This window comes from Sturnira hondurensis, unplaced genomic scaffold (assembly GCF_014824575.4).
Source record: "Sturnira hondurensis isolate 20B ecotype Veracruz unplaced genomic scaffold, ASM1482457v3 Scaffold0025768, whole genome shotgun sequence".
In the NCBI taxonomy this organism is placed as follows: Eukaryota; Metazoa; Chordata; class Mammalia; order Chiroptera; family Phyllostomidae; genus Sturnira; species Sturnira hondurensis.
Window position 1 is genome coordinate 1 of NW_028098399.1, and position 16,245 is coordinate 16,245.

A 16,245-nucleotide genomic window follows, 5' to 3' on the forward strand; every position below is an offset into this window, starting at 1 on the left:
AAGAGGCAGTGGAGCTAGTGACTGATGCTGCACTGTCACACTGTGTGTGTTGTTCCAATGCACTGGCCACTTGACCGCCAGAGGGATGGGGCTCAGCTACTGAGAAAAAAAATCAGGCTGATCTGCAGAGGAGCACAGCGGATAGCCAACAGGGACCTAGCATATAGGAAGGCAGGACTCCAGAAAGTGTAGTGGACACTGAAGGACCAGAGGTTGAGGAGAGGAGACGATCGCAGATCAGCAAGGTACGAGGGAACAGCACAGAGGCTGCAGGCCCTCCGCTGGGCCGTGCCAGGGCCCTGGCTGGGGCGCCCTGGTCTCTGAGAGCGGAAGGCGGGCAACAACAACCCTGGGAGAGAGCTAGTCACCAGCACCCTTCCTATCTGGCAGGGTGCAGATGGGAAAACACCAGGAGAGATCGGTTTGCCTGTAGTGGCAGAGAGAGGAGTGGGCATTGGGAAGCTAACCAGAGAGCTCTGATAACTCGTGGAGTCAGGCTGCGGTTGCTGGCTTGAGAGAACTGAGAGTCGCCCATGCATTTCATGTAGCACGGGGCTTGAGTCGGCTCTCCCACAGTCTCGGGTAGCCTCAGGTTACTAGCAAGGTCCCTGTAAGACAGCCAGTCATCAGCTCCATCCCTACCCAGCCGGCACAGACTGAGAATAACCGGGAGTCAGGCTGTGGCTGTCAGCTTGGAAGAACTGAGAGTCGCCCTGTGTGTTCTGCCACAACACTGGGAAAGGTCCGCGCCCAAGCCTGCAAGACCAGGAAAGTCTGGCTGGGAGCACGCGCCTCATGCCAGGCCAGAGCTGGGAAGCCAGGGGAAAAAATCTGCTCTCAGTGGGGCGCTGGAGAGTGGCGCCAGTATGGATCTGGGAATGGCACTGTCAAGACCAGTTGAGTTCACTGAGAAGTGAGAAAGGCCACATTCATAGCCCCTCAGGCTGCTGCAGCCAGTGAAACCAGAAGAAAAGGTTTGACCAGCTGGAAACCAACAAGAGAAGTAGGTGGAAGCAGAGAACACCAAGATACCTGAAGGAGACTGCACCACTGAATTTCACAGGTATCCTACCACAGAAGTTCACACCATAAACCCAGGGAACCAGAACAGATCAATTTAAGAAGCTGAGGCCAACAAGAAGAGCATCACAAACAATGGGAAGAAAAAGAAATAATCCCCAAATGAAAGAAAAGGAGGAAGCCTCAGAAAGAATGTTAGATGAATAGAGCTAAGCCAGCTATCAGATATTGAGTTCAAAGCACTGGTTATCAGGAAATTCAAAGAGCTTACAACGAGCTACCAGAAACTAGAGGGGAGCTACAATGAACTCTCCGAAAACTACACCAACATGAAAAAGAGTTTAAGAGAGTTTAAGAGAAATGCAAGACAATATGAAATGTAATAATACCAAATAATAGGAATACCAGAAGGAGAAGAAGAAGAACAAGGAATAGAAAACCTACTTGAAAGAGTAATAACGGAAAATTTTTCTAAGTTGGGGAGAGAGAAAGTCACATGGATTCAGGAATCGCAGAGAGTCCCAATCAGGTGGAACCCAAAGAGGCCTACTGCAAGACACATCATCATTAAAATGGCAAACCTCCAAGACAAAGAGAAAATCCTAAAGGCAGCAAGGGAGAAAAAGGAAGTAACATACAAGGGGGTCCCAATAAGGTTGGCTAATGACTTCTCAATGGAAACATTCCAAGCAAGAAGAGAATGGCAAGAAATATTCCAAGTAATGAGAAACAGAGGCCTACAACCAAGGCTACTTTACCCAGCAAGGCTCTCAATCAAGATAGAAGGCCAAATAAAGAGCTTCCAAGACAAAAGAAGTCTAAAAGTTTATGCCTCCACCAAAAATGCTCTACAAGAATTACTAAAAGGGCTGCTTTAAGTAAAGGAAGGAAAAGAGAGAGACAGAGAGGAACACAGGTACATAAATGGCTATGAGTAAGTACCTTTCAATAATACCCTTAAATGTAAATGGATTAAATACCCCAATAAAAAGACATAGAATAGCTAAATGGATAAGAAAGCATGACCCACACATATGCTGCCTACAAGAGACCCACCTCAGGTCAAAAGACCACCACAGACTAGAAGTGAAAGGATGGAAACAAATTTTCCAAGCAAATGGAAAAGAAAACAAGCCAGGGTAGCAATTCTCATATCGGACAAAATAGACTTCAAAAACAGGGCCATGAAGAGAGACCCAGAAGGTCACTTCATAATACTCAAGGGAAGAATCCACCAAGAAGACATTAACATTGTAAATATATATGCACCCAACATAGGAGCACCCAAATATATAAAAAAAATCTTAGAGGACCTAGGAATCCAAGAAAGATATTGACAGCAACACAATTATAGTAGGGATTTTAACACCCCACTGTCAAAAATGGACAGGCCTTCCAAACAAAATATCAACAAAGATATTGTAGCATTAAACAACACCCTAGATGAAATGGACCTAATTGATATATATAGAGCGCTTCATCCCAAAGAAGCTAAATACACATTCTTTTCAAATGCACATGGAACATTTTCCAAGATAGACCAAATGATAGGACACAAAACGAGTCTCAACAAATTTAGGAAAATAGAAATCATACCAAGCATTTTCTCTGATCACAAGGGACTGAAATTGGAAACCCACCCCACAGGAAAAAAATCAAAACACCCAAAATCATGGAGATTGAATGGTAGGCTATTAAACAATGAATGGGTCAAGATTGAAATTAGAAAAGAAATCAAAAAGTCTCTGGAAACAAATGAAATGAACTCACAACAAACCAAAAGTTATGGGATACAGTGAAGGCAGTCCTGAGAGGGAAGTTCATAGCAATACAGACTTACCTAAAAAAGAAACATTTCAAACAATCAACCTAAACCTAAGCCTGCAGGAACTCGAGGAACAACAACAAAGACAGCCCAGAGCAAGTAGAAGGAAGGAAATAACCAAGATCAAAGCAGAATTAAATGACATAGAGACTAAAAGCACAATTCTAAGGATCAATGAATCCAGGAGTTGGTTTTTTTTAAAGATAAACAAAATAGGCAAACCTTTAAGTAGGCTCATCAAGAAAAGAAGAGAGGGGACACAGAGAAACACAATCAGAAATGAAAGAGGAGAGATTACAACTGATGTCACAGAAATAGAAGGGATTGTAAGAAATTACTACACGGAACTGTATGCCAAGAAATTTGAAAACCTAGGTGAAATGGACAAATTTCTAGAAAATATAATCTTCCAAAACTCAATGAAAAAGAAGCAGAAAACCTGAAGAGGCCAATAACAGCACATGAAATTGAAGAAGTAATAAAAAAACTTCCATCACTCAAAAACCCTGGACCAGATGGTTTCACAGGAGAATTCTACAAAGCTTTTAAGGAAGAGCTAACCGCTATTCTTCACAGACTATTCCAAAAAATCCAAAAGGAGGAAAAACTCCCCAACTCTTTTTATGAAGCCAGCATCATCCTAATTCCAAAACCAGATAGAGACACAACAAAGAAAGAAAACGTCAGGCCAATATGGCTGATGAACATAAATGCTAAAATACTCAATAAAATATTGGCAAATCGCATCCAAACAATACATCAAAAAGATTATACACCACGACCAAGTGGGATTCATCCCAGGGATGCAAGGATGGTTCAATATTGGTAAATCAGTAAATGTAATACATCACATAAACAAAGCAAAGAAAAAACCACATGATCATATCAATAGACGTGGAAAAAGGTTTTGATAAGGTTCAACACCCATTTATGATAAAGGTACTCAGAAAAATGGGAATAGAGGAAGCATTCCTCAATATCATAAAGGCCATATATGAAAGACCTACAGACAACTTCATACGCAATGGGAAGAAACAAAATTTTTTTCCACTAAGATAAGGAACAGGACAAGGATGTCCACTTTCACTACTTCTATTCAATATAGTATTAGAAGTTCTAGCCAAAGTGATCACGCAAGAAAAGGAAATAAAAAGCATCCAAATCAGAAAGGAGGAAACAAAACTTTCATGGTTTGCAGATGACATGATAGTGTACATGGAAAATCCTATAGCCTCTACCAAAAAAGTGCTCGAACTAATAAATGAATATGGCAAAACAGCGGGATACAAAGTAAATATCCAGAAATCAAAGGCATTTTTGTATACCAAAAATGAAATAGCAGAAGCAGAAATCAAGAAAAAAATCCCATTCGATATAGCAAAAACAAAACTAAAATATCTGGGAATAAATCTAACCAAGGAGGTAAAAACCTATATGCAGAAAACTACACAACTCTGAAGAAAGAAATCAAGGAAGACACAAACAGATGGAAACATATACCGTGTTCATGGATTGGAAGAATTAACATCATCAAAATGTGCATACTATCCAAAGCAATTTACAGATTCAATGCAATACTATTAAAGTACCAATGGCATATTTCACAGAAATAGAACAAACACTTCAAAAATTTATATGGAACCATAAAAGACCACAAATATCAGCTGCAATGTTGAGAAAGAAGAACAAAGTAGGAGGGATCACAATACCTGATATCAAACTGTATTACAAGGTCACTGTAATCAAAACAGCCTGGTACTGGCATAAAAACAGGCACATAGACCAATGGAATAGGACAGAGAGCCTAGAAATAAACCAAACTCTCTACAGTCAATTAATATTCAACAAAGGGGGCAGTATCATAAAATGGAGTAAAGATAGCCTCTTCAACCAATGGTGTTGGGAGAACTGGACAGCTACATGCAAACAAAATGAAACTCGAGCACCAACTTACACCATACACCAAAATAAATTCAAGGTGGATAAAAGACTTAAATATAAGCTGTGAAACCATTAAAACCCTAGAGGAGACCATTGGTAGGAAAATCTCAGATATTCCACACAGCAATATTCATACTGATATGTCTTCTAGACCAAGGGACATAAAGGAAAGAATAAACAAATGGGATCTCATCAAAATTAAAAGCTTCTGCATGGCCAAGGAAAACAGTATCAAGATACAAAGAGAAGCAACTGTTAGGGAAAACATATTTGCCAATGATACCTCAGACAAGGGTTTAATCTCCAAAATATACAAAAAACTCACTTGACTCCACTCAAAGAAGATGAGCAACCCAATTAAAAAATAGGCAAAGGACTTGAACAGACACTTCTCCAAGGAGGACATAGGGAGGATCCAGAGACACATGAAAAGATGCTCAATATTGCTAGCTATCAGAGAGATGCAAATTAAAATCACAATGAGATACCACTTTACACCAGTCAGAATGGCTATCATAAACAAAGAAACAAACAACAAGTGCTGGAGAGGTTGTGGGGGAAAGGGGTCCCTAGTTCACTGTTGGCGGGATTACAGACTGGTACCACTATGGAAAACAGTATGGCACTTTCTAAGAAAACTAAAAGTGGACCTGCCTTTTGACCCAGCAATTCCCGTGTTAGGAGTATATCCTAAGAACCCTGAAGCACCAATCCAAAAGAACCTATGCACCCCGATGTACATAGCAGCACATTTTATGATAGCCAAGGTTTGGAATCAACCTCAATTCCCAGGGGTAAATGACTGGATCAAAAAGCTATGGTACATTTACGCAATGGAATTCTATGCTGCAGAAAGGAAGGAGGAGCTTCTACCTTTTACAACAGCATGGATGAAACTGGAAAGCATTATGCTGAGCAAAATAAGCTAGGTGGTGAAAGACTAATACCATGATATCACCATTAACAGGAATCTAAACAACAAAACAAACAAGCAAGCAAAATATGACCAAAAACATTCAAATACAGAACAGGCTGACAGGGACCAGAGGGGAGAGGTGAGAGAATCATAGGGGAAAAGGGGATGGACTCACATGAACAAGTATAAGGACACATGGACAATAACTAAGGGTGGGGGGCGGAAATGGGAGGGAGGTGGGGAGCACTCAGGGGGGGCAGGGCTTGGAATAGAAGACAGAAAACTGTACTTGAACAGGAATTAAATTTTAAAAAACTGCTCCTTCACAACACCCTAAATCTTTCAGTGTGACAACAGGGAAACATCCTAATGACCTGTAGTGGCTAGGCTCTAGAGATAAAGAAGAGATCAGAGGAAGGTCTCCAGCTGGTGGCCCATGAGGCAGGGCACTCTGATTGCCATGCAGAGCCTTGATGTCCTCCCTGGACCACTGTGGGGCTCGGCCACCATATTAGCTCTGCTGGGTTCTGCACCACTAGAAATTGGAGGTGAGGAAGGGGGATCACATGGGTCCTACTGTAGCTGTCCCCACATGTTGGTTCTGCAGTGGGGCTTGGGCCTCACTGTCTTTTGGTGTTTTCCAGTTGATTCTGAGAAGACACGGAGGCAGACTTGATGGGCAGTGGGCCGGACATCTTTCGTCTCCCTGGCTGTGTGGTAGTAAAAGTCTGTCACCTTCCTGGAGATGAGTCACAGCAAAATGAGACTGAAAATGTCAGCTGTCTGGGACAATGTTGCCAATAGGGCTATGCAATGCATGTGAACACTTATGTGATTTAGAAATAATACTAATGAGAACATTGGTGCTTTCATGTTGTCAGTTCAGTCAGTGTAGTCTCCATTTTATTATGTGTTGTGAATACTACACCACAGAAAAGTGAAGTGCTGCCAGAGGGATGGCAGTGCCATTCTGTGTGTGTGTCTGTGTGTGACTGCAAGTCTACAGGTGTGCTGTGTGAGCCACCATGTGCACCATCTGTGCGTTCATGAGTGTAAGTTGTGTGTCTGTGTAAAAATTTATCAGAGGATGTGAGATTTTGACGAGGCTCCTTTGAGGATGGGATATGAAAGGGGCCTCACAGTTGAGGTAGTCAGCTTCCTGTGCTGGGGACAATACAGAGGAAAAGGGACCACCACCAGCCCTGTGCAGAAGTCTGGGCCAATTTAACACAGGAGAAAAGGCACGAGAACAAGGATGGCTGACTAGAGAGCCTTGTGAGCCAGACGATGTGCTCAGAGGGCCCAGGCTTGGGGTGGTGCAAGGCCTTGTGTTCAACACCAACCCTGGTCCCTTGTGCTCCCCACATGTTCCCATCTGTGATTCTCAGGGTGTCCCAAGGGTGTCCCAAGTGCTTGGGCTTACCAATCACAGTATGCAGACTGAATGTAAAATGTGTTTCAGAAAACAGAGATGAATGTAAGTGTACATGTTCCCTGAAGTGATCAAAAACATACATTTATGGTAAAGACTTTGGGCATAATTAATAATAGTGGATAACTCTTAATTTTTGGTTTCTGAGTCATAGCTTTTTCTTCACACAACCTTCATAGTTAGAGTACTATCATTAAAGTATATTATCAGAGTACTAATAATAAGTACTCTTACTTGAAACATCTAGAAACCTATAAACTCTAGTGTTTCAAAGTTGTAGAAGTAGGGTTGGAATCCCATTGGAGGGTCACAGTGGGGTCAATAGGGAGGGTGTATGGCAGGAGGAACCTGTCATCCCAGAAGCTGTTTAGGGGACCTGGGCACAGTGCTAAAAATGGCCCGGGACTGGACAATGAACACGGTTGTGCAGATGGGAAGGCCAAGATATCCAAGGGATGCTGGGATGAGGAGGGGGCAGGTATTAGTGGGCCCTTAGATGTCAGGAAGCAGATGAGCTGAAGTAGGCTCATGAAGCCCCACCACACACACCACCCCCCGCCAAATCCATACACTAAACTCAAGGCCAGTTGTTTATTCACCATAGCACAAGGGGATTTGCAGATGTGACGTGGGCACAGATTGTGAGTTAGGGAGGAATTCTGAATTTTCTGGTGGCCTCCAAATGCCATCCTGCATAACATGAAGGAAAAAGGCAGCGAGATTTGCAAACACACAGAAAGGGAGAAGGCAAGGTCCCCTCCTGGGGCAGAGACTGGAGCAATGTGGGACCAGACCAGGACTGCCATCAGCCTTCAGAGGTGAAAGCAGCCAGGAACACATTTTCACCTTGCCTCTCCAGGGCCAGTGTGGCTCTCCTGATGCTTTGATTCTGGCAGGGTATCCCACATGTTAGACTTTTGTCCCCCACACTTGAAGAAAATACCTTCCATGAAGCCATCAAGCATGTGGTGCTGTGACCCAGCAGGCACTGGAAACTGATCCTGGAGCCTAGGGTGTGCCCAGTGCTCTGAGTGAGCTGCCTCCATGGAGGGAGGGCCCATCACTTGTGCAGAGCTCCCAGATAAGGGGTAGGATGGGTGGAGACACTATTCTTGGACAGTTTCTTCTGCAGTAAGTGCACTGTATGCATGGAGCTGGCCAGAAGGCAGCAGGGTGCTTGTTTCTGAGGCTTTAGTGGGTATTAGAGAAAGAAAAAGCTGCCAAGTGTGGTGAGCAATGTGAGTGTGCAGAGAGCAAAGAGTTCATTGAGAGTTGAGCCCCGAGATTCACTACAAAGTGAGAGTGGACAGAAAACAAATTACCCCGCACCTTCCCAGCATGGAAACCCAGGGAGGGGTGAGGACCAGGCAGTCTGTTTGTGCTTCTGATGGGGATGGAATGGCAGTGGGGCTGCAGCTTGGGAACTGTGTGACTGCTCAGGGAGGTGGCAGTTGCCTCAGCAAAGCCCAGGGGCAGGACCCTTTGGAGTGACTTTACCACTCACCCTCCTTTTCTTTCCTAGCCCTATGACTGGGCATTGGTACAGGGATGTGGGATGGCTCCTGAACCAGCAGTCTCTCTGGGATCCCTCCCTCAGGCCACCATGGTCAATGGACAGTGAGTCTCTAGAATGTACTGTGGACACCACCCATGGCCAGTTCATGAGGAGAACCACCCCAGTTTCAGAGACAGTTGGATGAAAGCAGGACAGGTAGAGAAGGTCAGGGCAAGTATTTTATTGAAGCAAGATGTTGAAACCTGCACATTTTTCAGGGATGATCAGGCCATTCTTGAATGACAGAGGCACACTTGTGTAAGGTATTTAAAGTCTAGTTGTTACATTGGGACACTATATCATTCTGAAATAGAGAAAGAGAGACAGGGGATGTCAGGCATGCTGCCCCTGGAGATGACATGTTCACAGGGACTTCTGTTCACACCAATATGTGAAGGATATTGCACCCAGCAAAGGCACATGGAGCCATTAGACAGGAGAACCAAGTGGTCAGGGAATTCAATAGTCTTGGTGCAGTCACAACAAATCATGCAGGACAGGAAATAACATGTCCATAGCCCAACAAATAAACCCCAAGTGACTCAGTCTTGGAACTTAGGTATCTAATGAAGCCAGGAGAGGTGTGGGGGTTGGACTGAGCAGCCCAGAATTTTATTCTTCAGAGTCCAGGTCTGAGGGCTCTGTGTTTTCACTCCAAAGTGAATGCAGGGTGGGATAAGGATGGGGGTGTGTGGGACGTTCTGCCTGCAGGAGATGCACTGTGTCCTTGAGGAAATCAACCTGACTGCATGTGGACATCTCCACACTGAGTATCCAGCCTGTGTGGGAATTTGTACCAAAGCCAACTTCATTCAAGGATTGGACAAGTTGGAAGACAATTGTAAATATCTGATTTCTTCCCCCACACACAATCTCTCTGTGAGAGCTGGTGGAGCCCCCAGTCAGCCACCCCTCCATACTGACAGATGGCCTGGGTCATCCCCCCCTCCCTGTCCTGTTCTCTCCCCTCCAACTCTCTCCAAACTCCATGACACTCCCCAGGGACTGAACCACTGGGTTAGGGAACTGGCCTTCTGATCTCTGAAATCTCCCAGGCAGGGAGGCAGCTGCCTCTGCCCTTATCACCACCTGGGTTCTGATTGTCCTCCCCAGGTCACTGTGGGTACACATGCCCAAAGAGGTGACCTGAGAAGAGAAACATGCTACACCTACTATGCAGCCTTAGTCTAGCTCAGCAGGTGTCATGTCATTATCCACACTGTGGTCACAGGCCAGTGTCAGAGGTACGAAGTGGGGCAGGTGCCTCCATGGTGCCGCCCCACCCTGTGCCCACTGTGCAGCACCCTGACCTCCCTCCTGGTTGTGCAGCTGAGTAGAAGCCCCTACAGAGGAAGGAGGAACAATTTACCAAAACATTGAAAACTTTCTGTCTGTCCTGGAAGGGCATAAGATCTATGCAATGCTTCACATTTATCTTGGCTTCCACAGCTTCTCTAGGTGGAAAAAATCTCAGAAGACTGATGTTGTACAGCTCTACAGGTGCCCAAAAAAAGCCCCTAAGTTCAGACACATAAGCTGGACAGACTCTTGCATTTGCTGGAACAGAGAAGAAGAAAAACAATTGATTTAAGGAAGTCACATTTTCCCCATGGTCCCCTGACCTTAGGCAGAAATGCCAGAGATTTTATACTTCCATCCAATAGTGGCACCAATGAAAATGCAAAATCCTAGAAGTTGTGACTGCAAAAATCATGTAGCTGCACCAGGGCTGGTCCTACAAAACAGGTTCACTGAGTCTGAGTTCAGGTGTTCTACTCTGTAAAGTACACTCAGGTCTTTCCAAGACTCCCCTGCTTTGCTGAAATTCACTTTCCCTGGATTTCAGAAATTANTTCCATCCAATAGTGGCACCAATGAAAATGCAAAATCCTAGAAGTTGTGACTGCAAAAATCATGTAGCTGCACCAGGGCTGGTCCTACAAAACAGGTTCACTGAGTCTGAGTTCAGGTGTTCTACTCTGTAAAGTACACTCAGGTCTTTCCAAGACTCTCTTGCTTTACTGAAATTCACTTTCCCTGGATTTCAGAAATTAGCGTTTGGCCTGTCATAAGACTGACATCTTCTTTGGTCTTGGACATTATGGTGGAAAAGCTTTTAGTGATCAGTCTTTCCAGCAGAGTGGGACAGGAGTATCTCATTGAAATCAGAGAACAGGGAGCAAGTCTGGAGAGGAGCAGGGACAATGATGAAATGTTGACAGATGCTTTTTTGAGAGTAAGTTAAAACGTAGAATTATGTCATTGGGTGAAGACAGCTAAGACGCTTAGAAAGGAATCCGGGGCTTACACAACAACCACAACTAGCTCTTCTGGTCTGCACTGGATACAGAATTCCTTTGAGATTGTGGAGTTGGCAACGTGTGCCTACTTCAGCTCTAAGGGGATTTTGCCAAGAACTGAAGTCACCATTCTTCTTGGTCTGGATTCCCATCCCTCCCCCCCCCCCGCCACAATCTACCCCCATGTTTTTATANGGTGAAGACAGCTAAGACGCTTAGAAAGGAATCCGGGGCTTACACAACAACCACAACTAGCTCTTCTGGTCTGCACTGGATACAGAATTCCTTTGAGATTGTGGAGTTGGCAACGTGTGCCTACTTCAGCTCTAAGGGGATTTTGCCAAGAACTGAAGTCACCATTCTTCTTGGTCCGGATTCCCATCCCTCCCCCCCCCCCGCCACAATCTACCCCCATGTTTTTATAACCACCTGCAGCAGGGCATGTTCCCTGCTAGGCTCCCATGTGACGTGATTAGACAGCAACTCTGCAGAGATGGGACAGGTCAGATCATATAAAACATGGGAGGAAAGGAGGCATTCAGAAAGTCAGAGGAAAGAGAAAGATTCAAAAGCACATGGGTCAGGGTCAGGGGCCTGACAACACAACACATTATGGTTGGATGAGTGGCTAGAAGTCACTTACAATCTACCCAGTGCAGCCCTGAGATTGCACTGGTTCTTCCAATCCTGGGTGGACTCCCAGAAAAGGAGCAGGGAGTGTGGATGTGTTGAGTGCAGCTGCTCCTGACTGATTCCTGAGAGAAACAGACCACACTGGCTCTCCTTGAACTGAAAACTGTTTTAAAACCCTCTTACATTCAGCATTCTATGAGTGTGAAAGACACAGTTTGAGAGCCGTGGACTAAATGAGCACCAAAGACTCTGGGAAGGAGAAAAGCTGATGAGACCCAAAGCTGGCTTCTGACACCCTTTGATTCACTCCATGATCACAGCTGCTCTTGCTGTTGGCTGTGGAAACCAAGGATGAGAGGAGACTTGGAGGTTGAACATTTGTTCAAGCACAGTGCTGCTGAGTGGCAGAACCATGATGCACATCCAAATCTTATCACATCCTGCTGCTTCTGAACATAAGTCCTAGACAGGGAGTGAGGCTTCAGGTGGAAGGCTCTTCAAAGTGGTCTGAGCGGGTTTTCTGGAAAGTTCCAGGGTGTTGAGAATTGATGCAGATGACTTTGGAGTTCAGTGGGCTAGTCCACAAATAGCGGGGCTGGTTTGAATCCTGATCCATTCAGCCCTCTTCATTACAAAAATTACCTACTTCAAAGAAGGTTACTTACCTGGAGTGGTGGTAGTCTGATTTGGAGTGATATTCACCCTCATAGCAGCAAAGGGCCAGAGTGACCAGCAGGACACACAGGGACAGTCTCATGGTTGATGTTGCTTTGGGTTCAGCTTTAACAAACATAGAGCAGTTAGCAGAAGAACTCAGCAGCCTGGGGTCCCAGGGCTATTTGTACCCAGTGAGCCTCACAGGTCCTGCCCACTGTGATGTGGCAGGACATAAGCCCTGCCTTCCAGCCCTTCCTTCCTCACCGAAGCCTGATACCAAGCCCCCTGATGCCAGGTCATGGTCACAGCTCCCATTGCCTGGTCAACCATAGCCATTGCTGGACCCATCCATATCTCCTCTTGTGGTAAAAACTGTAGTTGAAGGCTTACAAAACTATGATCACTTGATTAGCAGGGTACCCCCCCTTCCAGAATTCAGTTACTTAACCTGGAGTTTTAGAAATGTGCAATCAGTTCATTGATGAGAGGCTCCTTGGAATTTGGCTCCTTGTCTGAAGTGACTGGTTTTGCTCATCTGTCTCAGCCTAGCATCTGGCACAGAAAAGAGGCTAGGCACATAGTCCTGTTAGGTTTGCTTCTAGTCCATCTTAGTGCAAAAGGACGCATGCAGGTCGAGGTCACTCTGCGCAGCTGTGGGAGAAAGGTCAGTGGCATGTAGACACTTGTGAACATATCAGTGATGTATGGGTCTGGAGAGAACACCATGCTAACAGGAAGACTACCTCGCTATCTCCCACCCTCTGACTCTCATCTAATGCTTGAAACATGGTGTAGTGATGGTCCCATCAAATCAACCAGGAAACTTTCTTAACTGACAGTTCTCTTGTCTGTTATGAGGATAGCACCTGCTGGGTCCTCAGGGTCCCAGCAGCAGCAGTGTGCACAGGGCCTGTCCTCCTCCTGTCCCCAACCACACTCAAGCATCCCAAGGAAGCCTGTGGGGCATAGACTGTTCTGAGAAAAGGTGTTAGCAACCAGTATGGGTACAGAAGAGCATGTTGGAGATCCTCTCAGGAGAAACAGGTATTGACACGAAGTGGTGTTGGGAGAATGGCTTCCGTGGAATAGCTTGAGGGAAGACCAGACACCATGAACCAGGAGGCTGGTAGAGAACACAGGAACCCCTACGTGTTACCCTGAAACCAGCACACAGGGGGACAGGGACAACTTTGTGACTGGAGACAGACTGGGCAAGGCCAAACAGGGGGCTTGCTGTGCCCAGGCCACCATGGGGATGCAGGAGGAAACACATTCCACTTGCCCCAGTGCTTTCCTCTGTGGGGCAACAGGAACTGCTCTTCTTGGCTGCTGGGAGTACCAAATGGGGCTGCTAAGCTGGAGGACAGTGTGGCCGTTTTTGTAAACTAAACATCCTCTGACCCCACCACCCAGCAATTGCACTCTGTGGGCACAATGGTGTCACCAGGAGTGTGATGATAACTGCAGGGAAAGCTGTGCCTGTCTGGAAACAAGGGTAGATGGCAGTGCTGTATACTTTGTGCTCCATCTTCTTTGAAGCTAAAACTGTCCTAGAACTAAAGACTAGTAAATAATGAAGGCCAGCCAACATGCTGTTGGTGTCATTTTCTTCAAACAAGGGGAAATGTCAGATGAAAAAAGGAATCAATGAATTGGCCATGGTATGTAGGTTGTGGATCACCTCTCTTTGAGAAATCTACAATAACATCCTGATAAAAACTGTGAAAATGGACAAAAGCTCCTGATGCAGCTGAACGCAGGACAGCCTGAGACCCATCCTCTCTTCCATAAGCCTGTGTCACCACATGACACAACAGAGATAAAGGCACCATGGGCAACAGGAACTCCAGCAGCAACTAGAATACAATGAGTTTCACACAGTTCAAACAGGCAAAGCTTGAAAGATAAAGGTTTGAAAATTTACTCACAGACATAACAAGGATTCTGAACACACCAAGGCACACACCTTGTTTCTGAAAAAATATATGAAAATGGAGAGATTTCCAACCAAGGTGGAGGCATAGATAGAAACACTGTGCCTCCTCGCACAACCAAAATTAAGGACAACAAAGAAAAAAACAAAAACACAACCAGAACAGACAGACAATTGAACTATACAGAAGTCTGACAACCATTCATTGAGACCAATAAGAGGGGTGGAGTGGCAGCTGGCGGAGAGCAGTCACAACAGGAAAAAGTTGTGGCTGGCAGACCTGGATGCACAGTCAGGTCAGGGCTAGCAGACCCTGGGCATGGGGGGAAATAAGCAGACCCAGTGAGGCTCACAAAGCTGCTGGCTGACAATGGTCACGCATTAACACACAGATAAACCAAAACGGGCAGTGAGACAGACTGCACAACCCAGGGCACAGCACTGGAAAATAAAGCCTAAAATCACCTATTGAAAACACTTCTGGGGGCAGAGGTGTGGAGAGAGACTCCCAGCCTCACAGGAAAGTTTGTTGGAGAGACCCACAGCGTCCTAGAAAGTATACAAGCCCACTCATTTGGGAAACAGCACCAGAAGGACCCAATTTGCTTGTGGGATGTGGCGGGGGAGGGGGGTGCTGACATCTGAGAGAGAGCAGAGCAAGCACCATTGTTACCTCTCTGACCCCACATACAGCATCACAACCCAGTCACTGGGTTGCCCGACCCTGTTGAACACCTAAGGCTCCATCCCTCATATGTAACAGGCTTCACCAGACCCCCCAAAAATGGCTCAAAAGGAAGAACATATCAAAGCTCCAAACCCAATACTTCTAAGTGACCAAGAGATAGCCAACCTATCAGATGCACAGTTCAAAACACTGGTGATCAGGATGCTCACAGAATTGGTTTATTTTAGTCGCAAATTAGATGAAAAAAATGAAGGCTACACTAAGTGAAATGAAGCAAAATGCACAGGGAACCAATAGTGATGGAAAGGAAACTCAGACTCAAATCACCGGACTGGACCAGAAAGAAGAAAAAATGACCAAACAGAAAAAAAATGAAGAAACAAGAATTCAAAAAAAATGAGGAGAGGCTTAGGAACCTCCAGGACATCTTTAAATGTTACAACATCCAAATTATAGGGGTACCAGAAGGGGAAGAGGAAGAGCAACAAGTGGAAAACTTATTTGAACAAGTAATAAAGGAGAACTTCCCCAATCTGGCAAAGGCAATAGACTTCCAGAAAGTCCAGGAAGCTCAGAGAGTCCCAAAGAAGTTGGACCTAAGGAGAAATATACCAAGGCACATCATTACATTACCCAAGATTAAAATGAAGGAGAGAATCCTAGAAGCAGCAAAAGATAAGGGGACAGTCACCTACAGAGGAATTCCCATCAGACTGTCAGCTGATTTCTCAAAAGAGACCTTACAGGCAAGAAGGGGCTGGAAAGAAGTATTCCAAGTCATGAAAGGCAAGAACCTACACCCAAGATTGCTCTATCCAGCAAACCTTTCATTTAGAATGGGAGAGCAGATAAAGTGCTTCTCAGATAAGGCCAAATTCGAGAAGTGCATCATCACCCAACCCTTAATATATGAAATGTTAGAGGGACTTATCTAAGAAAAAGAAAGTAAATCTGAACAGTGAAAGAATAGCAAACTCAGTTACTAACAACCACACCTAAAACAAAAGCAAATGAAGCAGACAGCTAGAACAGGAGTAAAGAAACAGAAATGAAGATCACATGGAGGGTTAGCAACAGGGGAGTGGGAGCAGGGGAAGAGGGGAGAAGGTACAGAAAAGAAGTAGCATAGATGATGGGGAGAAAATGGACAGGGGGGAGGGCAAGTGTGGGAAATGTAGATGCTAAAGAAATTATGACTCATGGACATGAAGTAAACAGGGGGGATGTGGGTGGGAGGTGTATGCAGGGTGGAGGGGAATTAAGCAGGGAGAAAGGGAAACTGTAATGGAATAATCAATAAAATATATTATCAAAAAAGAAAATGTAAAGTCAACTACTCTCAGAT

At 45.1% G+C, this 16,245-nt stretch overlaps 1 protein-coding gene across 1 annotated transcript; it reads right to left on the reverse strand.

The window, feature by feature from the left end:
- Positions 1–8,846: 8,846 nt before the first annotated feature.
- On the reverse strand, positions 8,847–12,457 carry LOC118982740 (secretoglobin family 1D member 2-like). Its single transcript, XM_037039917.1, has 3 exons — positions 12,325–12,457; positions 10,059–10,246; positions 8,847–8,993 (listed from the first exon to the last, which is right to left on the reverse strand). The coding sequence occupies exons 1-3, from the start codon at positions 12,413–12,415 to the stop codon at positions 8,964–8,966; spliced, it is 309 nt and encodes a 102-aa protein (XP_036895812.1). The 5' UTR covers positions 12,416–12,457; the 3' UTR covers positions 8,847–8,963.
- Between the last annotated feature and the right edge of the window lie 3,788 nt (positions 12,458–16,245).

Excerpts from the sequence above, each read along its gene's own strand:
- LOC118982740 (XM_037039917.1), bottom strand. The coding sequence starts at position 12,415 with ATGTTTGTTAAAGCTGAACCCAAAGCAACATCAACCATGAGACTGTCC. Across the intron at positions 10,247-12,324 it reads GGCCCTTTGCTGCTATGAGG|CAAATGCAAGAGTCTGTCCA; the intron begins GTGAATATCACT and ends TCTCTGTTCCAG. Across the intron at positions 8,994-10,058 it reads AGAAAGTTTTCAATGTTTTG|AATGATATAGTGTCCCAATG; the intron begins GTAAATTGTTCC and ends TCTCTATTTCAG.